Here is a 26537-nt window from a genome sequence, read left to right on the forward strand (position 1 = left end):
TGGATCCTCCTTCACCCTTATGTTAAAAAACAAACAAACAAACAAAACCCTCCACCCTCGACCTACTTAATTGTTGGTATCCTGGATCTTGCCTTGTTTTCACCTCCCTAAAAGCAAGCTGGATGTGAACAGTGACAGAGCTAAACGGGCTGCAAGTGCAGGACGCAGCAAGGTTACTGTTCTGCAAGCAGCAGTCTGGGAGGTTTACTGGATTTTTTTTTTCCTCTCCTCTTTTTTTTTTTTCTCTTTTATTTATTTATTTTTTTTCCCCTATGGGTGGCTGTGTGTGTTTCTGTAAGAGGGAATGTGTGCATGAGACAGTGCAAGCAATAAGACATTTTCTGTAACGCACAACATGTTCCTCATAAACCAGCAATGGGAATAAATGCAATAAATGAACGGCCTCATTGTAAGAGGGACCAGTGGGTAATACTGTTGCAAAGTTGTGACAATTTTAGTTCATTACGCAGTTTCTGTCTAAATGAAGGCCAAATTTCATTTGCAGTGAAAAGTTCCATCCCCTGACGAGTCACATCAGATTTTACACTGTGTTGGCATGTGTTGCTCTGCGCCTCCTTGTTACATAAGCCCATTGGTTGGAACAAGCCTCTTACCTTAATATAGTGCCATACAGTGGCAGAGTCAGAAGGATTTGCTCTTTAATAAAATATTTAAAAGCTGTTTTTTTAATTGTTACATAATTTAGCAAATGCCATCCATGGAGGTGCTGAACTGCCTAATGCCAGTACGGAGCACAACATCCCTACACACCCTCTGCTTTGCTGTCACTTGTGCCCACTGACCCTTTCCCTCCTCCTCTGTGACTTAAAGGTTTCCCGGCTTCTGTGGCCGCTGGTCCCTGGTTGTTCCTCCCTGGCTTTGTGTTTACCTGGCCTCTCCTGATTGCACCGTGGTGGGGATGTAGTGGGATGCACTTTGCCGGAGGGCTGTTTCCTACAGAAATGTCCTATTGGCTTCAAGCGCCTGCTGAGGCTGTCACGGCTGCATGTGCAAATCCTGTGGCACAAGAGCAGCAGCCGCGTGTCTGCTCTGCGGAGCAGTGAGCTGAGGATAACTGGCTTGAATATGATTGACTCCAGAAGTGCATTGTTCTTCTAAAAAATGCATAAAATAAGACAGAAGATGCCATTTTTGTTTAAAACTGAGAATGTTGTTTCAGTTTCTGATGTAAATTATTAAGATAGAGGCTTGTTTGTGTTGTTTCTTTTGGGTACCCAAGGGTCTGGAATTGCTGCAGGCTTAAACAAGGTGGAAACAGAGAGTACCTCTGGGACAAGAAGCCGGTGTTTGGTTATGAGAACAGTAATATGGAGATTATATAGATTTCATGCATTGACTTAGGTGTGAAGAGCTACACATCCTTTTAGTGAGCAGCAGCTGCCTTTTGTGGGCATGATTTCTCAGGCAATGTCTGTATCACCTGGTTCTTCTCTCCCACCAGCAGCTGAGCTGCAGCTGTGCTGGGACACAGCCCCTCGCTGCTGTGGTTGCTCTGCCCCGTCCCGCTTCCCTTGGGTGCTGCACCCCAGCTCTGAGAGCCGCTTTTGCTCTGCGGCCCCTGCCCCAGCCCTCCCTGCTCTGCCGTCTCCCCAGCAAAGGCAACGCCGCTCCTGCAGCATCTGATCCTGCCACAGCTCTGGTTTGGCCTCCGCTAAGACCTCCCCGACTCCTCACCATGCTGTGACAGGCCTGCAGCACTAAATCAACACCGTCTCCCAGGTTGGTTTTCTTCCCTTTTCTACCAGAGCACCCCTTTGGCCTCGCTTCCTTCTTACCCATCCAAGGCAGCTCTGCCAGCCCCAGCCCTCACTCCCAGCCCAGTTGCTCCCATCTGTTTTTCACCACGTAACCTTTCCTTTAGCCTTAAACATTCCTTCTGCCCCCGGTTCACCATCTCCTCCTCTCTGCTGCATGTGCTGGGCTTTTTATTTTTCCTCACGCGCATACTTTTGATACACACAGTCATTCATCACTATGTATTTGAGGCAGCTGTACAGAAACAGAATGTGCAGGTACTTAAACTTTGCTCCTCGCCCCCTACCACCCTATTGACTTCACCCATTCAGTTCTTGAGAGTGCAAAGGCGTTCAGCAGAATTTATTTTTTTCTCTCTCACATTTGTTCTGATGAAACGTAATAGCGTGTGCACAGAAACTGGCTGTGATTTCACCTGCACTGAAACCTGCAGAGCAATATGCATGAACTTTGGTGAATGAGACATAAGATTAAATCTTGCTAGCAACCCTCTGCCCTCCAGCTTCTGAGGTAACCAATATTGTCTGAAGCCCTTATTTAACTGCAAGGAAGCACTTATTACTGACATGACCCAAATATCCCAAAATACACCGTGTAAACAAAGACAACATCACACCCCATCAGTTTGCACCTTTATTTTTTAAAAATGAAATAGTCAAAGTACTTTCTTTTTCAAATATCGACACATAATATATTAACTTTTAATATTTACAGCGTGTTGCTGGGATGTTCTTGTAGAAAATGCATGCTTCTGGTCTGAAACCCAGAGCAAAATGCATCAGACCATTTAACTGCAGCCATATAACATAAACCTGTACAGTATCCAGTCACTATTCAGCACAGGAGTTAGAGCAGGAATAAAAAAATTGGGATCTATTGTTTCCTAGCAACGAGGCTGAGGCCATTATAACACAATTTCTGTAAGATCAGAACCTCTAACTGGTGTTAGACAAAAACTGAAGATCTTGGCATACATTGTAAACATTTTTACTGTTGATGAGAAAGCTAAAAAGGAACGTTACTTTGACATATATCGTATGCTATGCTTCTCTTTCTTGTTTATTGACACTTCTGCCTGAAGAGTATGAAGATTTTAATGTTTTATCATGGTTCATACAAGTAAAATATTGTCAAGGACACGATCTGATATACTAACATTTATTAAAAGGCTAAAGTCCACCACGAGATCTAAGGAAAAACTGGAAATTGTCAAACACGTTTCCTTAGACAAATAATGGCAGGTGACACATGCCCGGACAAATCCACAGCGAGTCCGACTCCATCATTCCCAGTTTCTGCCGAGAAGCGATTCCTCTGACAGTCAGGGTGCCTTCGACTTGGTCATGTTTTGTATCGAGTATGGGTTTAAAATAACAGTCAGCATCGGACAGGGAAAGCCCTCCCGGCCGTGGGCAGCAGCCGGGACAGCGCGTCCCACCGAGCAGCTCCCACCCTGCCGGGGATCTGCCGAGCTCTGGTAGCTCAGGCTCAGCCAGGAGCTGCTCTAAACCCCTCCTAAGCCGCTGGGCCTGGCTTCCCGCAACACTGAGCAAGGGGAGAGGCTGCGCCTGGTGCCCGGCCGGGAGGTCGGCGCAGAGCCCAGAGCAGGCAGGTAAGGTGGGAATACCCAGCTGCACGTCGACCAGGTCATATATATTTATTTGGCTATGTTCTACATAGATATCTATATATATATATATATTTATACCTTTGAAATGTTCTAGATTTGCTAAATCAATCTGAAAGAAAAGGAAACATTACATGTACACACTGTTTGGCTGTCATTAAAAATATAGCACGTATTTCTCATGGTAGGTATTTGCTACAGGATAGTGTGCAATACTGGTATTTTATTATTTTATTTTATTTTATTATTTTATTTATTTTATTTTTTTCACCTTCAGAAAATTGTTTGCAGTGCAGAACACTAGCATCAAATTATTTGATCTAAATAACAGTATAAATTTCCATGCCATTATTTTTCTTTTTTGCTTTTTCTCTTTTGGGTGTCTAGGCTATAGTGCAAAATCAAAAAAAAAAAACCCCAAACAAACAAAACCAACCAACCAACAACAACAAAAAAACGCTGAGAAATTGGTCTAACTACTAGGGAAAAAAAATGGAGACTGAAATATTCCCTGCCTCCATCTGAGGTTGTTCATGAACAAGATGGTCCAAAGCTCTTTGTTTGCTCCAGTTCTCATAAATCACTGCTGGCTGGCCCATGTGTAGCTGTGACTTCCGTTTCCAGTGCTCTTTCAGAAATAACCTGTTTCTTTAGCACTGTCATCTCAACACAACATTTTTGCTCAGTTTCCTAAATTTCTGAAACTGTTACGATGAAGGCATTTTTTTGCTTTTGTAACCGGGCCATGTAATGTCATGTGATTCTTTACACATCCATATTCTCCTACGAAATACTGTTCAAAAATGTACCTTAGACTGCACCCAGGAACTGGGAAAATGCCAAATCTACTTTCAGTGACAAACTTGTAACACATTTCACTCTTTGACCTTTTGGCATAATGTGAGAACAACAGTAATCAAGGCAGTATTAAAAACCACAGCTGTAGGTAATACAAAGTGCATTTCCTGCATATAATACAAATATAATTTTAAGAAACTAAAGGCACAAGCTAACTAAATGTGTATTACATACTAGAAATGCACAGTTCAAGGTAATTCTAATAGCTTCAAATATTTGTTTATAATGGATATTTAAAGCAGTTTGAAAATGATACCTCATCAGTGAATTGCAAAAAAGTATAATTGCTTAAAATATAAGTAAAATAGACTCTAATATTGACATCTTGGATCAGTGATAAAATACATCATCACATTTATGAATGCACTCTCTATATACAATTAATAAATTATTCTTCCATTGATTAAAAGCGTATTAGAGGCTCAAGGATTTGAAGGTCCATTTTTAGGCTGGTGTGGAGGTATTCAAATTCTCCATGATAGTATGGAAAATTATGGAAATCAGAGCTGTCACACCTGGATGTTGTCAGCTCCGAATTCTGTACATTAGTTAATGATGAGCCCGATCAAAACGTGGATGTGCAGATTTTGGTCCACAGTTCCCCCTGGCTGGGGAGTAGAGGGAGGTTTTAGGAGCCGGGCTCTCGCTCAGCCTGACCCTGCACCCCCAAAGCTGCGCTGGCTCCCGGGGGAGCCCAAGGGACAGAGACGCTCTTGGTGTGAGGCTGGGATCTGAGTCCAAACCCCCGGGGATTCAGGCCTCAGGTGCCAGTTCAGGCTCATCTCCAACTTTGGTACAGTCTGCTCCACTTGCCCAAAAACAAGGGAAAAAATAAAACTGGGGAGAAAGGAAGAAAGACAAAGAAAGCGCTTTGTTGGCTTCCGTAAATATGAGCAGAAATCGTTTCGATATATTTACTATGTCTGTTTTGAAAGCAATGTGCAATAACATCACTGTTACGGATACACAGGCTCTATAACAAGACTTCTAGCTCCCTCTGAAAGTCAGTAAAGGAAATCTGCTGCCCTGTGCCCTCCCATCCCTCCCAAAAATCAGGTCTTTTAAAAATGACAAGCTGAAAGAAGGATCACCTACTCTGCTATGAAATAACTGTGCCAGCAGCGCATGATACCTTGGGAAATAAAAATTTCTGCCCATGCAATATAATGCTTTTCTATGTGCTCTAGATATTGAGCTGAAAAGTGAAGAGTCATCCCCAAAACGTTCTACGTAATCACCATATTTACTGTCCACACTTAGGTTCATCAACTCCCAACCCACCAATCTTCTTCAGACTCGAAAAAATGAGTAATACAACAGGATTATTAATTTGAGATGAAGAGAATGTGATGCCTAAACCCAACAACACTGCAATTTCCAAATGATCTGTGAAAGATGAGTCCTGGCCCCATGACTACAGACAGGACGGACCCTGCACGGCTCGTTGTTCCTGCACCCTGTGGGCCCCCCAGCTGCATAACGAGAGGTGTCGCAAAAGCTCTGAGTTAAGGCCTGTCGCCTCGGGTGCTCGCAAAGCCCTTCTTTGGCCACCCCTGACACCTGGCTGGAGCGCAGGGCCACCCTGCGCCCCCTCAACAGGACAGCTGGCAGCTCCACGTGTGCTGCCAGGCTCCCGCAGAACCCACCGCCGAGGGGAACCTCAGGTGAGAGGTCCCCACGGGCACAACGGAGACCCAACGTGATGTCCATCACTGAGAGGCCGAGGGGTGGCTACGGCCGAGCAAAGCTACGGTCCACACAGGAGAGCTGTTCTGTGCTGAATCCAGTTCAAGTCAGGCTTCCCAGGTTAGAAAATCCCTCAGGTCACAGCTGTGAGGAATGACGTGTGGGGCTGGCGAGCAACTACAAAGGTTCCATACACAGTCTGGTTTCTGTGTGCGATCCCTTACGGGAGATCTCACTGGGATAAAAACTACCCAATCAACAAGGGTTGCAGAATCAGGCTCTGTAACCTTTTAAATAACTGATGAGTTATTAAATCAACAACAACAAAAAAGTTGTGTTTCTTTAGAAGAAGGCAGAGCACGCTGGGCTCCCCGCTGCCCCGCAGGGACGTGCGGTGTCACCCCGGCACCTCGTGCGCAGGTCACGCTGCTCAGCTGTCAGGACTCTGCTTCTGACATTTTTGAATACTGCCACACAAGAACTAAAAATCGTCACTGTCATCTCTCAAAGAGTTAAACGAACAATATTAAAATACCATCTTCTGTCACATTTAAAGGCAGTTGGATATGTTTTTTTTTCCCTCTATATTTATATGTACAGAGTTCTGATCTAGAAAAACCAATACAATAAACCATTTTACGTTTAAAAACAGGCAGTCTTTGGTGACGCAAGGGCAGAGATTTTCTTTGTTACCTTCTGCCTATTTCACTCTGTCTCATAAAGTGAATATTATTGGCACTGTCAGAAAGTTCGAGATACTGCTCCACAGACAAAACAAAATATCCATCGTAGCCTTGTACCCGCCCAGTGCTTAAAAGCTGCTGCTTCTCTCCATCTGTCCATGCCCTGATACCTTCTTCCCCTTCCTGCAGCCGTCTCTGTTCCTTAGTCCAGGCCTGAGCCACGGCTCTCTGTCTGGCTATCTCTAAGACATGGTTCTTTTCTTCTTCCACCGTTGTTCCATACCGAACGTTGAAGCACAGCGCGCCGTGCTGGAGCTGGATGTCAGCAAAGCGTCTAGTCCTTCCATTGATCACAGAAGTCATCTGCGACACCGTGACGTTGACGCCGTTCTCCAGGATGCGTCGTCCTCCGGTGTTGCCGATTAGGGCCAAATCTTCTTCCAAAGACCCCAGCTTGATGAAGTAATGAGTGTCTCGGCCCTCTATGGTGAAATGCAGGTTCTCCAGATAGTGGGCGTTGTTGAGGATGGCAGCAATGCGCCGGCTGTCCTCGTTAGCCACGCCTATCACATCGGCTGTCACTACACCATCCTTGATGGCGAATTTGATTCCTTTTCCAAATACTGAAGGAATAGCTGCAAATCTTGGTTGCTTCACTCCCTCATAGCACTTGCCATCACTATACCTGGGTGTCATAGGAAGTTGATCCAAGGATATAAAGTTTCGGAGTTGCTTTTGTAGCTCACACTGAATACCAAGGATAGTCTGGAAAAGAAATTACCAACAGTTTGCAGGTGAGGCACCTTGCAGTTCATTATAGTGTCTCACAGACCATACTAATCTCTTAATTGCTTAGAATGGATCTTCAATTCATTTGGAAAACATTGTGCACATCTACAAAGCCTGGCTTTCTAATCGCCTATGGTATTGCTTTCTGTCTCTCGGAGTCTTTTGTTTCTAGAAAGCAAATGGAAAATGTGTTTACCACAAATGCTATTTTCGTATTTATTCTTCCTTATTTTACTTCCTTCCCGCTTGAATTGTTACTCTTAATGGCAGGTCTATTGACTCTTCGGTGTGGGGAAACCTGAACTCAAAGCTGTGCTCTTTCACATGATTCTATGCTTAGTCTCTGTGCTTCTAATTACGTCTTTTGTTATATAGCAGTAACATTTTTTATAGCCCATTCTTTAAGATAAGCAGGCTGTGAAGGTCTCAAGGCACTAGAAAAATAGGAACCCATCTGTAGATCTTGCTCCCCATCAAGGCTAAAAACCAATCTCACTCCAACCATCTATTTGTTTTTTAACACTATACCTATCACTGCACTTTCTTCTGTGCCTTTGTAATAGCTTCTTTAATATCACAGTGAAAATTTTATATGGACATGCTCCTACATCTGGAATGAGCTCTGACGCTCCAGCCCTCTGCAACTTGTGCAGTCATTTGTGCATAGGAAAAAAAGTGTGTTAAATGGTACGAATGTGAACTCACAACACGTTATACTTCCTTTTCCTGAGTACATCACAGGAAAGACATCTTTTCTCTCTCATCTTTGCAAAATTGTATTTCCTTGTTAACTGATACTCATGTGGTCAAATGCAAAACATGAACGCCTGCTCAGAATATTGGTAGTTGGTCCCGTTGCAGAAACATTGATTGCTAGACCCTGATAGCTGCTGCATGGCTCTTCTTTGCTGAAAATAAGCCCTGGAGAAAGCTTGAGTTATACAGATCCCCCTACAAATCCATAGCAAAAGTTCTGTTTTCCTGCACTAATTATGCAGAGATAAACAGCTGCAAAGTTCCTTCACTGTGTTGCTAAAAGCTGCTTCTTAAAACCCTTCTCCACACTGATGCCTGTACATAATGTGAAAACATTAAAGTTTTGAGCATTGTTAAGACTATTTGCCTTGCCTATTACGCAGAAAGACAGTCACACTGTCTCCTTGGTTTCAAGTATTTTCTAATCAAATTCCATACTTTAGCATTAGAAGCAGCGGAACAGAGTTTCTGCTCACCTTTCCAGGATCCCACTCTTGGGTTTTTGTTTGAAGCTGTAGAAGTTCGTATGTTGTCTCCAAAGCTTCTATCTCTGGTTTTGGGAATCCAGGTAGTACGTTGTGCAGCTGGAAACCAAACAGCTCTAGCCAACTCCCAATGTCTACAAAACAAGAAAGGGATACTGGCAAAATGCTACAAAAAGCGAGGGTAGTCTGCGGAAATCCCGGCTACGCAGAAATAATGATTTCACATCAATTTATGTTATCAGTACTGGCTACAGCATTTATCGTAGCAAATAAATTATTCAATTCTAAAGCATAGCTATACTGAAATCAATAGTGTACCTTCTAACTATTTAGAGCGGAAAAAATTCAAATGAAGCTGCCTCCATTCTTCCCCTAATTTCAGCACTTAGAAAAGCAGCAGAAACAACTATTAATTGTTTTCTAGTTTACCATAAAGGCTATAGGAAACAGATGAAGCTCAGTAAGATGTTGTCTACTAAAGAAATGACTTTAATCTATGTAAGATTAGAGCCGAATAGTAACTTTGGATGTATGCAAAAGATTTCTGGAGTCTTGAATCCATACCAGAACTTGATCAAAAGTTTCATTTTCATGAGAAACATGTTACTTTTACCTGTTGTATACTTAGCAACGTCTTGGATTCTGCCAACTGGGTAATTATTTTCAAATGAGTAGAGATTAAATGGTTGTGGAACAGCATTCAGATGTTTCCATATATGATGATTTGGTGTCGTCCACCGACCAGCAATGACATCATAGTCCCGCTGACCCAGATGAACTAATTTTGTAAGAGAATCATAAAGCCCTCCATGAAAACCAATGATAACCTGGAAATCTGGATTAGTGTCCTGGTAGATCTCTCCGTACGGGGTGTACAAAATTTCTTTTATGACTTGGCCCCGACTGCTAAATACAGCTAGAGGTGTTCCAGTGTTATCACAGGCAACATAATATTCTTCTCCGCTGCTTAATTCCATTGCAATGAGATGACCTTGAAGATCATAATACAGGGATGTTATTTCTGAGCTAGTATGATTGTACAAGTGAGTAACTCTTATTGGGTTGGAGAGATCAGCATAGAAGAACTGTAAGTGCTGTCCTAGGCTTGATTTGCTTGCAACTCGTCTTCCAAGACCATCATAACAGTATTGCACCGTCCAGCCAGCCACTTTGTTGTACGCTTTGCTCAGCAGACCATTAGAGTTGTACTCAAAGATCTCATTGCCTCTTTGCCTGAGAAAACCATCTTCATCCATTTTATATTGAATTTCTCCAAGTCTGGTAATGCGATCTCTCAGATCATATCTCAGAGGAGTGAGGCGCGCACTGTTTCCATGGCTCAGCAAGTTGATGTTGCCGTTAAGGTCATAGCTGTAGCGCCACTGGGTTTTATCATTCACAGACACAGTCTGAAGTTGACCATCAGCATCATATTCATAAAAATATCTTGTTATATTGGCATCTACACCTACGCGTATATCACAGATCACCATACGACCCATATTATCATACTGGATGGTCATCCAGTAAGCGATAGACTTGAGAATTTCATATTGTACTTCAATCACCTGACCATTGGCACTAAAAATTTTGGTATGTTTCATCACAGTGGTGGTTATAACTTGGTTTAAATCATAATTAATGACACTGAATTTTCCAAATTGTTCGGTCCTGCCAGAAACATCGACGTAACGGTACAGATCTATGGGAAGAGGCGTCTCATTTATCATGGCCTGCATGCTTGTGACACGGAAGTTGTTATAGCTGTAGTCAAATCTGGCGTTTACAAGCCCTTCTTCACTAAACCTGAAGATTTGGCGACCAATAAGTGGACCTGTCCAAAACAAACAGGGGAAAGAGGAAAAGCAAGAAAAAGAATGAATTATGTCCACAGTATACACACCCTACAGATCTAGCACAGACAGGCGATGAACCCATATAGCCTTATCGCTACTTGACTGTCTCGGAAAATACCATTAACTAAGAATATGCTATTTCTCACAAACCATTATTAATGCTTGCTCTACAAAATACTTATATTTTGTTAACATTTGTTTAAATCAATGTTATTTTATTCATAATTATGATTTCTATTTACTTACAAGATAATTCTAAATTTATTTCACATGGTGATTTCCTTCCTCATATAAACAGTCCTTTTGAATTTATGTTATATTATGGTATAAACAGGGAAACTTGGAAATACCAGCAATAAACCAACTTGATTTAGTATTTAGCAAATATCCACACAGTGGAAGCAAAACAATCAAACATTATAAGAGCTATTCCATACCAAGCAATAAAAAGAAAACTGTATTTCAAATGGGACAGCTATATACGCCTATGGACACAGACACAGAGATATACACACATATTTTTCTTTTGAAACATAAAATATAGGAACTTGTAGACATAAAAATAATGGAATTTCATGCCAAGTAACTGCAGGATCAGGGCCAAAAACTTTAGCAAATTAGTCACATTTACACAAACCTGTTTGTCTGTATCTGATGGTACAGATGAACCCATCGTGCATCAAATGTATTGTCTTAATAACCCCAGAAGATTCCTCGTAGGTGAACGTGACTTGAGTAGTATCATAAAGAATCTCAGAAAGTCGGGACTGTTTGGTGTATTTGTAAAGGACTCTGCGTCCCGTCCCAGGATATAAGGTTTGCAGAAGTCGTCCGTCCCTGGCGACGTCCTGGATGAAAGCCGCGTGGCTGTCCGGAGGGGTGTAGATGTTGCGGTAGTACCCGACGGAGAGCATGGTCTGCAGGGCATGGCGCACCATGCTGGGCATGGTGACGGACAGCAGGTAGTCGGACTGGTCGTACTCAAAGATGTAGCGGCGCTGGCTGTGCAACAGGAGCATCACAGACTGCAACCAAACAGGAACGGCAGTGTCAGGGGCTGATCAAGGACATGATTATTCATTACTGAGTGCCTGAAGGTTAAGGAAACACTGAAACAACCATTCACTCTTGTAGTTTGCTCTTACTGTCTATATAATTCCACATGAAGCTTTCAGCTCCAGGAGACCTGGCCAGCAAGGAGGTACAAAACAGGCGGAGAACAATAATAAGCCTAGAGGTAAGGACCTCCAAACTGGAAGGCAGATGTAGCTCTCAGTAGCATTTCAGTCTCATGCTGACTTCCTATGTTGCTTTGAAATATTTAGGTCATCCTCCCAGAAAGCAAAAACAGAGGGAACCTCTTCCTCACAAACAGGCAGAGCATCTGCACCAGCAGATGTTTCCAGAGGAGGTGGAAAAGGGAAACTTGCAATGGTGTGTACGAGGTGTTGCCACTCTGCATATCTCTAGCACAGACCCACCCCTTTTTCTGTATGTCTTCTATTAAATGCATGTTGGCCGAGAGGTCACGGTATCTCCATGCTTACAGATGGATTAAAATAGTCTGCAGGTTCTTTGGTGTGACTACTTCTATCTCTGGTTTTCCATGTTTACAAAGAATAGAATTTCTACACAGGTACTTGATATTTGATCTGTGTTGGTTAATTGTGGCTGGTCAATGAAATCTGATTTGTTTGGTTGGCAGATGAATGTGCAAGCATGGCAGACATTTTTCTGTGCAAATCGAAAGTTTGCGTTCTGGAAGACTTGGCACCAGCCATTTGCCAAGTCACAGAGTACAAGCCCACTGGTGAACAGTCACTGTTGAAACAAGCATAATGAAAACACAGGGTGAAAATCCAGGGAAGAAATTTGTAGCCTTCCCCCAGCTCCAGTGAGAGGCTTGGCTGGACCAGAGCACGGCACGTCCTTGCCGTGGCTGCCCGAGCTGAGACGGGGCTCTGACACTGCGCCGCGCTGAGCTCACAGCCCAAAACTACCACACGTAAGTAAATCTGTGAGGCTTCTGCACGACTGAGACATCATGCAAAAACAAGTCTTATGAGGAACTATGTGACTGCTTCTTCACAGAACATTGAGGAAAGAAATCGGGAAAAAGAAAGGGTTTTTTTCCCTCTAAACTCAAAAATCTTCTCTGGGAATAAACCACAAAGAGCTCAGCCCCACGATGTGTTAAGTAACACTGGCCCTGAGCCACTTTGCTCTGACAAATAAAAGGAATGCTTATTAAAGGACCAAAGACAGGCCAAGCCTTGGCCATCCTCCCTGCACCCCCCGCCCCCTCGCCCTCCCAAGATGTATTTCTTCCTGCCCTTGGTGACAGACATCTGTCACCTGGACACAAGCCAGCGAGCACCAACATGTGCCACTCACAAGTCACCCTCTGCCAACTGGTGACGCCAGACCTGTACAGCGAGCTTGCTCTGATCGCTTTATTGCCGCTCTGCCAAGCATTTCCAACACGTATAGCGTTTATTTTGTTTTCACCTCCAGTCAAGAGTCCCCAGTCTGCAGTAAACCACTGGCTGAACTCTCTCCCAGCGCTGATGTGACGCCTCTCTCTATATACTGCTCCCGGGCCTGTTTTTAAGCTGTCTGCCATTGACAAAGTATGAATAACAAGATCAGAAACATCTCTAATATAACTTTAGTGCCCCTGTGTGCTATTTTTACAGCACTTTGTGGCTTTTCCACTTTTGTCCAGGATAGTAAAAGGATAGACAGTACAAGGGTTGGAGACTTAGTACCCTCTCTAGCCTATTAGAGGAGACCATAAAGAGAGAAAAAAAAAATAAATCGCGATTCATCCTAATAGTATTACCATAGATTTTTCAACTCTTTGCACAAATTGGGTTCTAATTGTTTTAAAGGATTTCAGAGGGTAGCTCATAAAACATCCAAAAAGCTGTCATTTTATAAAAGCAACCACAGCCTGGTCAACCATGAAACGATTGATGCCGCTGGGTATATCGAGACAAACAGCCCATGGCAAGTGCTTGGGGTTCTACCGGGGACAGAAATGCTGAGCATCACCACTAGATGTCATTCCTGTCCAACATACACACGCAGCCGCTCATCTGTTTTGTCTGGTGGTAAAGGAAAGGAGATTTTATAACACCATTAACTAATTGAGCAAAGTGACCAAAACAAGAGCAACTGAATATCATCAGCAAAAAATATTTACAGTGCTACTATCGTAGTGCTTTTTAAAACTTAAACTATTTGGGCTAATTTTGAAAGGGGTAGAGATTTTTGAAGATGTACAATTAACACATCAAGTCCTAAAAAATGAAGAATTAAATAACTATGAACTGGAAGCAAACTATATAATTGATTTTTTGATAAAAGGAATCATTGGGGCTTGTGAGGTTTCAGGCAACCTTTAGGAATCATTACACAATTAACGCAATGAATTATTGACTTTAATGGAGCCACAAATGATATTTCAATGTCTAATTTTGACAGTGAATTCATCTTTTTTTGGCACAAGGAACAAACAGTACATTAAATAGCTAGTAGATTATGTCCATAGTGTGTCCGACTTTCAGCAGTTTTAAAGACAAGTTACAGCATAACCCAAGCCTGGTGCTACATGAACCAGTAAGGCTTTTGCTATTTGCTCCTACAGAATCAGGATTTGGCCACTTACGTAGAATTCCAGAGCAACAGTTTTAAGTTATATGACTTTAGTTATAAGCTCATCATAAACTAAGAACAGATAAAGTGGTTTGGAAAGATAAGCAGCACACATCTTTCCAAAATCACGGTCCATTACGCCCAAAGAAAATATAAAAGACTCCTCCAAAAGGCACATCGCCCAAATATTTGAAAGCTGTACTAAATGCTTGCTTACTTGCAATTTGCAGAAGAGCATACAGACAAAAGAAGCCCTGACAAATTTATCTGAACCAAACTTCTGAAGCTTCTAGGGTCTGCCAATCTTTTTAACGTGTGCAAGAACCATACTGCATGCAGACACGGAGGGAATTGCGTTTTTATGCATTCTTCAGTCTAAATAATTTTTTTCTTTGGGTTAGGTTTAAGTTTTTTGAGGATAAGCTTGAAATACCTTCAAAATAAGTACAGCAAAGTTTATCTTAAAAGTACACATTTGGAACTCTAAAATATATAAATAACTTCAAAGTGATTGGATTTCCTGCGTGTAATACCCCCTATCAGTTTTACCTCACCTGCCCCCTCCCAGCCTTTCCCTGTGGTTAACAGGTTCAGAGAAATGTTCTGCAAACTCAGAGTATATCGGATAGTCCAAGATGTTGCTATTTAAACAAAAAAGAACACTGTTTGAATACAATTTCACACTAAATTCTGAAAGCTTTAAAAATACAGATTGGCTTTTTGGTTTTGAGAGATGAGACCAAATGAGATGCCTCTACGGACGCTGTTCTTCCTCAGTCTGTAAAACACTTGTTCCCCCATTTTGTGACCATTATCTATAGACATAAATGAACATTACAACACTCAGGCAAGTTAGACACAAAAAGCAGAATGATAACTCCTTTCATATTAATGTCTCTCCCAGAAATGGCCCTCATAAATACTGAAATAATCTTTCTCCTCACAGGATCAATCCCTTTTTTTTTTATAGCACAGCACTGAATAGGTGCAGGTTTGTACCCACTGGCTCATAATTTTGGCTTAAAAGAATGGTGTTTATGGGGAGCAAAAAGTTCCCTTTCAGTGACTGTTATATTTCTGACTATACTATACGGAGCAGCAACATGTTTTTTAGCAGTGAGAGTGTCCGTTGTTCACCTGAACTTGGACTAAGACCAAGAAGTCGTTTTTACCTACCAAATAAACGAATCAGAGATGCTGATAACTTTCTTCAGAACCATGGTGGGATTGAATAGGTGACATGTAAGTCTAAGCATGTCCAGAGACATCTTAATCTAGGTACGTAATTGTATATACTTTCTGTTTAAAAAGCCTGAAATACTCTTCCAAGAGGTAGCATTATAACACAGTGCACAATATAATATCTATTTCGAAACAAATATTTTTGCCTTGGTACAACAATCCACTTTTTAAATGATTTACCTTTTCTAAATATGTGTAACTCCATATTTTACCATCCGCCCATGTTCTGGAAATTATGTTCCCACTTGGATCATACTCCATTTTCTCAGTCCACGTTCCTCTTTGGATATAGGTGACTAATCCAGAATGTGAATATGTGATATTGACCTCATTGTACTTGCTGATGGGCGACCATAAAATTGGGCGTCCCGTCTGGTCATACATAATCCGAAGAGTGAATTTTCGATGATCATCATAAATCTTTCCTGTTCTGGTTACATGATCGAAATCAATGGAGAGCAGATTTCTGTTGTGGGCCTAATACAAAAATACAGTAAGGTAAGAAAACAACACATCTTAAATACACACAATACAAACGCTTCCGTGTCAAATAAAAATGTGCAATGGTTTAACGCTATAATGGAAAAATTAGGCCTCGTTATAGACAAGAAAACAGACAAAGATTCAGATGAGAAACAGAAGGATGAAGAAACAAAATGCTGCTTGCATTCAGGGTTATTATACTTTGCATTACAGAATGCTTCCTATCTCCATGTGCTAAACCCTCATCTCTGCTCTTGCCTTTTCCTAAGTTTTTCTTCCTTTCAGCTTACATATCTCTGTGGATGGACTTCATGATTCCAGCCAAAGAAGCGCAGCTAAGCCCACAAATTAACAATGATATCTACATTTGAGACGTGCAAAATTTATTAAACTCACTGTGTCTAACGGACTAACAGAGCGACTGTGCTGTGATCTGTTAACATTTATGGTCCAATAGCAAGATGCAGAGGGGCAGCCCAATTCTCAATTTGAAATCAAGTTCAAAGCTGAGTCAGGTTCACAAAGACAAAATATATTTATCCAGTGCTTTCATCATCTGCCTCCTTACATCATTCAGTCACTGGGCAACCACTATTAAACTCCATTTAAAACAGAGATACAATTTAGGGAACCATAAAACATTGTTCATTGACTTGTATTTCTCAGATCAATGCTCAATGCACTCATTGTATTCATCTACTGTATTTTATCTAATCACTTGTATTAATTTATTCCAATTAATGACTTCCTGACAGCAGAGATGGTGTCAGTGCAGGTGTTAGCAGAGTGCACAGCACTGAGACCTGGAGGCAGAGCCGTAAAGTAAATGGTTAAGAATACCTGTTTAATAATTCAAGCTGTGATCATATGGTGGCAGTGATTAGAAAGAACATTTTTTTTCTGTCCTCTTTCTCTTTTTAGATACAAAATGATCTGAAAATCTAGAAGAAGCAGGTGTTCTTTCTTCAACTACCATTCCTGGGGTTTTATATACACACATGTCTAACTTTAATAGTGTTCATTTACAATAGCTATAAAATACCTATATACCCCTGTAGACTGCTGTAACTATTACAATTTATGCTCTAATGATAGTTAAGGAGCCCAAGTAAAACGTGATGCTCAGTTCAACTATATTTGCTTGTATACAGTCTGATGGATTAAGTTTATTATATTTATTTGCAAGCTTCATGTAATTTCTGAAAACAAATGCTCTTGTGGTAAAATAACTGAAAAGCAAGCAGGGGTTATACCCTGGCTCATGCTCATTTATTGTCTGTGTACATATTTAATGTTCTTATTGCTATTATTATTATTGTAGAATGCAGTTAGGCGAAAGAAAAGTCTTGAATACAAATTGCTTGAAATCTAAATTTCAGGGATGATACAAAAAATAATGAAAACCAGAGGCAGAGTTTGCAGTGAAGTAGATAGCAGCAGTATTTGAAAGCTCATGGAGCTAAAATAAGATCTGAGTGGATGTCACTGCTTCCCCTACATTCCGCATTTTATGTCTCGCTTATTTACTTTCTCAGATTTAAGTTAAATTTAACACCCTTCTCAAGGCAAGACAGGACAATACATGGGTAGTGGGTCTCATCTCAACGTTGCCACTGAAACGCTGATTTCAAATCCCAGTGGCTTCTTAAAGATGACTCCTCCAACATAGACGGAATGTAGTAAGGAGCTCCTGTGAGAGGCTGGAGCTCATGTGTTCTAAGCCAGGGAAAACTGGTTTCTGAAAGCAACGTCAGGTCAGAATTTCAGCTGATGAAAACAGGGAGAAAATTCAGCTGACTTCAATAATAACGTTAGTAGTGCATTAAAAATACATAATAAATATCTTTTTAACATTCATTGACTCCCATTAGTTTCATAGCTAGAAATTTTGCAGTGTAAATAATCACAGAAATGTGCAGCTCTCTTGACTTCCATTCTCAAAACTAAACTGTCTACAATGTGTAAATCAGATGAGACGATTGTATTATTTCCTTGTCTGTGTTTTGATTTGAGTCAATGTAAACTGATCCACACTGGCAGAGGATTTGTTCCTGTCATTAGAACTTGCTGTAAGACTGGTAAATAAGGGGAGATCATTTGCTAAATGCAATAATAAACATAGCTGTCAAAGCCTGTATCTGCGGGACTTTTGAATTGAGGCCAGCGAGATACTTGCTTTTTTAATTTAAAAAAAATTTAAAAGCAAAAATAAGGAAGACTGACCGAGCATTCAATTTTCAATTTGGTAGATATTCAGTTAGAAAACCTGGACTGCATCCAATGCCAAGTTCCTCTAAGTTATGCAAAAGACAGGAGGGAACAGAGCTGCATTCTAATCAGTATATTACTATGCATCATGCTCATTGGTTTTAACAACAGCCTTTGCTTCATTTTTAGAAGTCAATTAAAACAGCAGTTCAATTGATAAAAAAGAAGTCTTGCTAGATTAAGATTGATGTTAAAATGCCTGATTGTACATAGATTTATTATTAATATAAAATGCATACACGCATACAGACTCATATACTTTCAGAAAGTGTCAGGGCAGGCAGCTCTACACTTAAAAGAAATCTGTGATTAATTCCTGTTTCCCTCATTGATTTAGATACTGAGATGAAGTTAGATGTCTGTTCTAGCATTTCAGTTCACTTACTCACTTTTGCTCTATTTCTAGAGCAGGGAATTCACACCATGCAAAAATCCCACTTTTTAAAACACAACGTATACAGCATTATTCAGAACGTGCTAATAGCGGACTCTTTCCAAAACTGGAAATAACACTAATAGAGTGACATGCTTTCAGGATGGTTGCCAATTGTGATTAGGAGTTAAAAATGTTAGGACCAGGAGGAGAATGAAAAGCTTTCTTCTTCTCAACTAGGTCATCCTTTACCTCATCCAGTTACCCACTCACTTAGCACTCAAAGCCATTTGTTTCAGTGATGGTATCAGGACTGATCTCTAAGTAACATCTTCAAACCTCATTTCTATGCTTTTTTTTTTTTTTTCTTTTTCCTCTTCAGAAAACTCTTCCATTGTGCTGTGGGTTGTTTTGTTTTGTTTTGGTTTTTTTTCTTTAAATGATGGCTCCTGCAAGTCTGTTCATTTCCATTGAGAACTGGTCCAATCCCCAGAGCTTTTCTTTACATATATTTTCAAAGTTCAGCATAGTTCTTCCTGCCCTACATTGCAAGCTAACACATTTCCTATTATGCCAGTCATGGCATACTAAGCATTTAAAAACTTTCTTTTTAAAATGTGACTTACTAGAAGTTTTCAGAAGGTCCCACCGGAACCTCATCCAGCATAAGGGCTTCTAATGATGCTATATTTTTTTTTCCCAGCAGTACTCAAGGATCTGTCAACAGTTAGCCCTAAATCCCTTCATTATTTGGTGCAATGCTTCAAACACACTATATGATGGTATTTTTGCTCCTGATGTCCTGCGTATTTCCTTTAACCACCAAGTAAAGATAGCTGTCCCTGGGTAGATTCTGCTGCTCTTTGCCTTCCTTGCCAGCTGCACCGTTCAGCTGCCTCCCTAGACAGAGCTGTGAGGACTCACACTATGCTAGAGAAGGGGCAATCAGAAGGTGGGCAAGAAAAACTAAACGAAGCTTTCCCCCACTTCCAAGGTCCTAATAAAGTAACTGTGACTTCCGAATCTGAAAGATGCCCTTTCAAACAGGTATTTCGTATGCAGTGGCCAGTCTGTCCAGATCATCCAAGACTTGTGTTTTTGATTGATCAGAGCAGTTGAAAATCAGATGATACACTTAAAAAAAAAATACACAGTAAATCATCATCAAAAGACAATCCAGAGATTTTAATAACCATCTCTATATTTTCAGAGTGAACAGATATACCTTCAGAGATAATTCCTATCCAGAAAGGCTATAGTTAATAACGTAATATTTTTAAGGCCAAAATTTGCAGTCCTACTACTGGTACAGACATTTTAAGGGGTATTCATGTGAAAAACAGAACCGATTTCATAAAAAGCCTGTTCTGCAAGGTAGCAGATTCTTTGAGCCTTAGCGTTACCTAATTGAATGCTGAATGTTGACCATCTGTCATTGTAATCTATGAGTTCTCCTCACAGACAAATATAAACCACGGATGCGATGTGAAAGCAGCTAGAGCCATAGCGTGACCCAGCCAGAGCGAGTGAGGGGGTTTGAGAGCTGGTGGCAGAGGGCAGGACACACAGCCTGTCTGATGCACGGGGGCTCTCCCATCGCTCTGGTTTGCAGGATGGGAACTGGCAGGACACCCAAGGTGTGCCCTGCGAGACCTTCTGCCCCAGGCAGAGGCTGGCACCTGTGATTTCGCCCAGAAGAACGAGATCTGAGAGAGGCAGAATGTGGCTCCAACTCTGCTGCTGTGCCAGAGCAACTACGCACCGTCCTTTGCTCACAGCTTCTTCCAAAGCCATAATTAAGTTCTTAGTTGAAAAAGAAGAGGAAGAAAAAGAGTAATTATGTCTTGAGGTCAAGTCTCACAACCAAATTCAAACAGAGATGAAACACCCCTGCGACTGTCAGAGGAGTTTGGTTTTGAAATTCATGGCTGGGGCCCACCATTGATATAAACTTTCCACTGCTCTTATTACAAAGTAGAACATTTCAACACGATTTTAGTTCAATGGCTTTCAAAGGGAACACTGCACTTTACACAAGAGGAAGCCTTACCCTTAGCCTTCTCTCAAACGTGGAGATATTGCCTTTGGTCTGCTCCCTCCTTTGCCTCCATTCAATGAGATTTGAGTTATGCTCCCCAGGAAGGGAGATATTGCACTTCCCTAAAGTGGGGCTGACAACACCTGCTAGAATATGAGGCTCCGTGTTAAGCGTGATTTCCATTCCACTGGCAAAGGTGACTCTCAGAGACCCATCTGGGCTGACCCGGTAGATATTCTGCGTGTTATCTGTCAAAAAACAACAACCAAAAACACGGAACAGAGAAAAGTTCAGACCTCTGGATTTACGAAGCAAATGTTAGGTGCAATAGGGCTTTGTTTGTCCCCAGGTTACAGACAGCTAAACGTATTGAACCAGCTGCAGTGTGATTTTTGAAACCTGTAACCTACAGGCCTTCCCATGTCTAAAGAGATTTTTATTACATTTGGCCTGATGATTTCCATCGTGAAGGTTTCCTGAAGCAGGAATAAAGAGTTTTTGCATTCAACGTACTTACAAGTATGCGAACCCACAGGCTGGGTTCTGACCACTCATATTCTGATGACTTTAGCACATTGGGATCTGTTAACAAGATAGCGTACTGCTTGAATGACTGCAACGAGTAGGTGAAGGCAAGCGAGAAAGCCATTTTCAAAAAGCCTAGGCCAGTCTCTCATTCTGTCGCTTTTCCCTGTATCCCCGTATTAAACCCCCTCCTCTTCCCCATGTGCAGCTGGACCCTGGGGCACGGTGAGGGGCAGCCACCAGCCAGAGCCTGGTGCCAGAGACCCACTGCGAAGTAGTTGTTGGCAGAAAAATGGAACAGGTCAGCAATGTGGCACAGCGAGCAGCTCTGGAGCTCAGGACTGGGCTGCAGAGACTGCTGAGGGCAGCTGGGATGACCCGGCACAGCGTCCCCCCCATCCCCAAAACTGCCTGCAGCATGCAGGGGGTCCAGAGCAGGTCTCCACCGAGGGATGCAGAAGCGTACAGGCATGGCAGGCTCCTTTCTCTGGCCTGTGCGCTGCAGTTCCTCCGCATTGTGCCGCATCGCCCTGCGTTTGGCCAGGAGAGGGATGTGCATGCTGGAGGTGACCGTGGCTCAGCTGCCAGGGGACAACTCCATCATGAGCTTGGACAGTTAGTGCTAAGGGACAAAGTCTCACCCTTAAAGTGCAACTCAATACACACCAGCAAGGGACTGTGAAAAGCACCTTTTTTTTTTTTTTTTTTTTTTTTTTTAAGCTGGTCCACACAGAAGAAACCGGTCCAGCTCTTGAGACGTGAATATGTTGAAAATAGTTGGGTGTGTCAGAACGTGACCCAGATGTAAGAATACCCTGTCTGGTTGGTTGTTCACAGGGTGCATGTGATAGTTTCACAGAGACATGGAGATATGCAAATTATATGAATTCATAAATATGACAGGTATAATAACAACTACAGCTGTTCATTTCTGGCACTGCCCATAGTGTGCTAGCACTTTCCTGAGACGGAATTTGGTAACATACCAACTTTGAGGAATTTCAGATTTAAGGACAGACATACACTTAGGCAGTCAGTAGGTGATGCAGAGAGCAGATGGGGTCACTTGGACAAAGGCTAACAGGTGATACAACAACATAAAATAATTATTTCCTCTTATTCAGTGCTGTCTCTGCAATGCAATAGTGAAGAAGAATGAGTGAGTATCTTGTGAGGTGAGTTCTTCCTATATTTTTCTTATAGATCAAAAGCTGAGAGGAAGCAAAGTTCCATGACTTGCTCAGAGTTACAAAGCTTTTCTATAGCAGATCGGGAAGGAAGGCAGAGACCTATTTCCCAGCACTTGCCCTCTCAAAGCCTGAACAAGCCACTGACAACAAAAAAATCAACAAGGAGGAAAAAACCCCTCATATTAATTAAACTATATAAAACCAGAACGTTAGTGATGAACCTGCAAAATCTGGAGGAGGACACTTGGGCATTTCCATTAGGCAGAGAGTAAATTCTTCTAGAGAGAGATGATATTTCCAGGGAAATACTAGGGTGTCTACAGGGGTTGAGCCAAAATCTCATCCTCAAGGCAGTGACCAGCAGAGGTGGGTCACGCTCTCCTCCTTCCTTGCAGTGCTGCCAGCAGGACACAGCACTACCAGAAAGAATTCACAGAATTGGCCAAACAAGGCATTTCGGCGTTAAAATGTCAGCAGAACATGTCACTCTTCTGGGCAGCATTTCTCAGAACAACAAAGTTCAGTGTATCATAGGTCCATCTAAGTCCTCCGGATACTGAAGTAGAAAGTCGCACATAAAGCCTGGAGATATCAGAGGTTTCAATAACTAGAATCTATCCATGGGGTTCTTCTAGGAGTAAAATAATTCACTTGTGGCTTGTTTCTAATTGGTACCCCACGAGAATTATAGGTAGTATCTAGCTATTCGTAATGAAGCAAGGAAGAAACAAATGAATTAATTCTAGTGTCTTTTTTTGGTAAACAGTTAAGAATGCAATAATGTCTAGAGTTTGAAATGTAACTGTTAGGGAAGAAATAACAGAAATGCATTAATTACCTTGTTTTAAAGTATATATTGTAGAGGTAGCTGAGAAGTTTGTGGCTGTGATCACGCTCTCTCTGTTCGAAGTATCAAGTTCCACTCGAGTCAATTTTTCAACATCGCTGTGGAAACTGCTGACTTCCCCAGTTGGGAAGGTCGCGTTGGTCAGATGGCCATCCGAGTCATACCTGCAACACACGATGTTAAAGAGCCATGAAAATACATCACCATTTTCTTGTAGATAACTCTTAAAAGAATAAAAAGGAAAAAAAAAAAGTAAGAAGCATTGTCAACACTGCGCAATAAATAAAAAGGTAAGAATTGGTCCATTTATTCACTCAAAATGTATTTATTCCCTAATCCGAATTCCTGCTTAGACTCTTCTTCAGTGGTGCTGGATAAAATACAACTGGGAGCAAGCAGCATGAGCTGCTACCTACATTGTCCAGCTTCTGCCAGTCGTTGTAACCCAGCGAGATGTGCTGGAGGAGGGCGGCCGCTGGAGGTCACTTGGCATTCAGGCAACCAGCTCAACCCCAAAAGGGGTTTTCTTACCCGTAAGTTTAAATAAGAGCAATTCTGAGATTCTGCAACACTCAAAAACTGCCTTTTGTTGCTGATGTGTGAAGCACGTAATAGGAATGGTGAATTTAAAACAGAGACCTAAAGTGTAACAATAGCGATAAAATTAGATCGAAATTTGCAGCGATTAAGTTGCCTACATGGTTTTTACTCTCGTGTTACGTTCCCCACAGGCCTACTGAAATCAGCAGGAACTTCTCATCACAAGTAACAGCACTAGAATCTAAAGCACTGCATTTTAGTTCACCAAAATTTTATCCATGCTGAAGAAATTTTTTTTGTTTAAGGTACTTTATGTTAATGGGGCCATGTTATGAAAAAGTTGATAATTAATTCAAAAGCTCTGGAGCACTGCTCCTAACAGGTCTTTTCAGTTCTACAGATATATTTGTTCTTTCTGATGTCTCACATGGAAAACAATGCACAACATTGCTTAGTGCTTGATATTGTTTCGTATTAATGCCTTCCATCTTAAAAACCTTACTGATGCTAACACATTTTTATTCATCCAAGACACCTCGCTGATACTGCAGCTGTATTTGCATGAGTAAAACTAACTCACGTTCATAAAATAGAAGCCTATTTTTGCAGGTAGGAAAGCATAATGGATTTTTCATGTTTTATTAACTGTCTCCCCTCATTCACAAAACATGTCCTCAGCTGGCTGATGTACCAACCAGCAAAGCTCTGCTGCCTCCCATGGAGCTCTTCCAATTCACATCAGTAGACAATCTGGCTATGTCCTTCACTTTAATGTGTTGGCATAATTTTCTTAGGGTCTTTATTTCCCCCTAATTAGTCAGACAAAATCTATATGTCACAAAAAGTTTTGGTGAAAAAAAATCAGGAATTTTTCTCTTTCCCCCGGTGTAACAAAAGAAAAATACAGCAGCTGTTCTTTTCAAATGAAACAGTGAAACAAATGAAACTAGTTCAAATGAACTAGTGGCCATTTTGTGTTTTTTGACAAATAAATTAATCAAATCTTAAATACAATATAATCTCTCTTTTGTTTCTACTGCCCACACATAAATCATGCGACTAATTTACATTCCACCCTTACACTGGTTCTGTGCAAATGGACTGGGTGCCACACCCAGCGATTAAAATGGACTCAGATCACTACTCTTTGCCATTAGAAAACTCCATTAACATCGGGCAGTTATATTTCATTTACTGCTTGATCAAACTGATATGACAGCTGCTAGCTTATTTGGATTTTCTACCGTACCATAGAAAAATCCCCAAATCATGCATTTTTATGGCGTAAATGCAGCCAGATTATTGAAATGCTCTTATGCACAAGACTCAGGATCCATTTTCACTAAGGATCCAGTCTTGCTGCTGGTAATGCTGATGAAGTGATACAAAACTCCCTGTACAGCTGAAAATGGGATTAACTGTTACTGGATGGTCCAGATACAGAACTGAATCACAAGGAGACCAGAGCACACACCAGTGGACTCTTACTCATGTTGATGCTCCCACTGACTTCAAGGAGAACATGCAGATTAGTGTCTTGGTAATTATTCCACAGTGTGACCATCTAAAGGGTTTTTTTAATTCCAGATTGCTCTAAGAAACCCAGCCCTCCGAGGACAGGTTCTGCCACCTTTCACGTGATGAATAGTAGCACACTGGGACTCAGTTCCTGCAGAGCAATGTCCTACCCATACTAATAGGGGCAGGATCCTGAGATATTTCTTAATGTTAATTTGGGGCCCAGTTATGCCACTGTTAATCATGTCAGTGACCATTTAATCATGCAAATAATTGCATTGATTTCAGTACCCACATGAGGAAGTGCTCACCAATATCTGAGATGTGCACTTGGGGATACAGCTTCACAATCCATTTGCATTTCTATGTAGCAGCACAGTTAAGAGCTATATCATTTCAAAGGGAAAGCGGTCTAATTATTTTTTTCAGAGAGTTGTTTCTTGCAGGTGTTTTCTTGTCCTTGATTTAATAGTGGCCCAGTGCTCCCCCTCCCCTTTTACAGCTTTAATGATACAATATTAAAAAAATGTAGATTACTGAAAATTGTACATTAGCTATAATTTTATGCAAGAGCTCTTTCAGTAATTCCATTCCATCAGATTAGAGTAGATGGATGACAAGTACTTTTGTAGGTGGTTTTCTACCTCTTAATAATTTCCCTCTGTGAGTGAATCTGACATATAGGTAGACGTTCTGAACAGTTCATTATCTTTGCTCATATTCCCGAGTACGTGTGATATGTGTTGTTAAACAAACTCATCCTTTTTTCAGCTTGACAGTGCCATGGCTTGAACTTTGGGATGTGAATACAAATCTAGCTTAAACAGAGAAGACGATTCCAAGCAATTTGAAAGTTGCTTATACGATGATTGTCTGTGCTCCAACACTATGTTCATATAGGACTCAGAAGCAACTCACATGTAAGTAATCTTTTCAAAGAAACCTAATTTTCAAACTGAAATCAGGTGTCAGTTCAGAATGTGACCTGTCTGGAAAATAATGTCTGGTTAAAGGATAACTAAGGACCATCACGGCCCATGACCTATTTATGGCAGAAAGTGAGCAGCATCTCCTGAAAGCACGTTACTCAGCACAGCGCTGATTAGAGTCAACTGCCTCTGACAGGAGCAGACTGGGCGACATTCTGTGTATCAGCCATTCAGGAATTTGTAATAAATTACGAAGGTGACTTAAAATACTGGACTGAACACAAATATGAATGACATGACTTCACTGTTTAATTCTGCTGTTGTTTTTGTAATGCTAACAACTGAAATTCTGTTGATTTCTAGGGACTGATCCAGACTGGCAGAAGTGCACGGTCGTGCAAAGCCCAGACA

General features: G+C 41.4%; 1 protein-coding gene across 2 annotated transcripts in view; it reads right to left on the reverse strand.

The window, feature by feature from the left end:
- Nucleotides 1–6636: 6636 nt before the first annotated feature.
- The window catches only part of TENM1 (teneurin transmembrane protein 1), a 240286-nt gene continuing 220385 nt past the window's right edge, over nt 6637–26537 (reverse strand). For both annotated transcript variants that reach the window (XM_065643703.1, XM_065643702.1), the window contains 7 exons: nt 23131–23303; nt 20590–20825; nt 15596–15892; nt 11154–11541; nt 9274–10494; nt 8652–8794; nt 6637–7395 (listed from right to left, as the gene is read on the reverse strand). In XM_065643703.1, the coding sequence (XP_065499775.1) occupies nt 6637–7395; nt 8652–8794; nt 9274–10494; nt 11154–11541; nt 15596–15892; nt 20590–20825; nt 23131–23303 (3217 nt within the window). The remainder of the gene's footprint in view (nt 7396–8651; nt 8795–9273; nt 10495–11153; nt 11542–15595; nt 15893–20589; nt 20826–23130; nt 23304–26537) is intronic.

The sequence above is a fragment of the Caloenas nicobarica genome, chromosome 12 (assembly GCF_036013445.1).
Source record: "Caloenas nicobarica isolate bCalNic1 chromosome 12, bCalNic1.hap1, whole genome shotgun sequence".
NCBI lineage: Eukaryota > Metazoa > Chordata > Aves > Columbiformes > Columbidae > Caloenas > Caloenas nicobarica.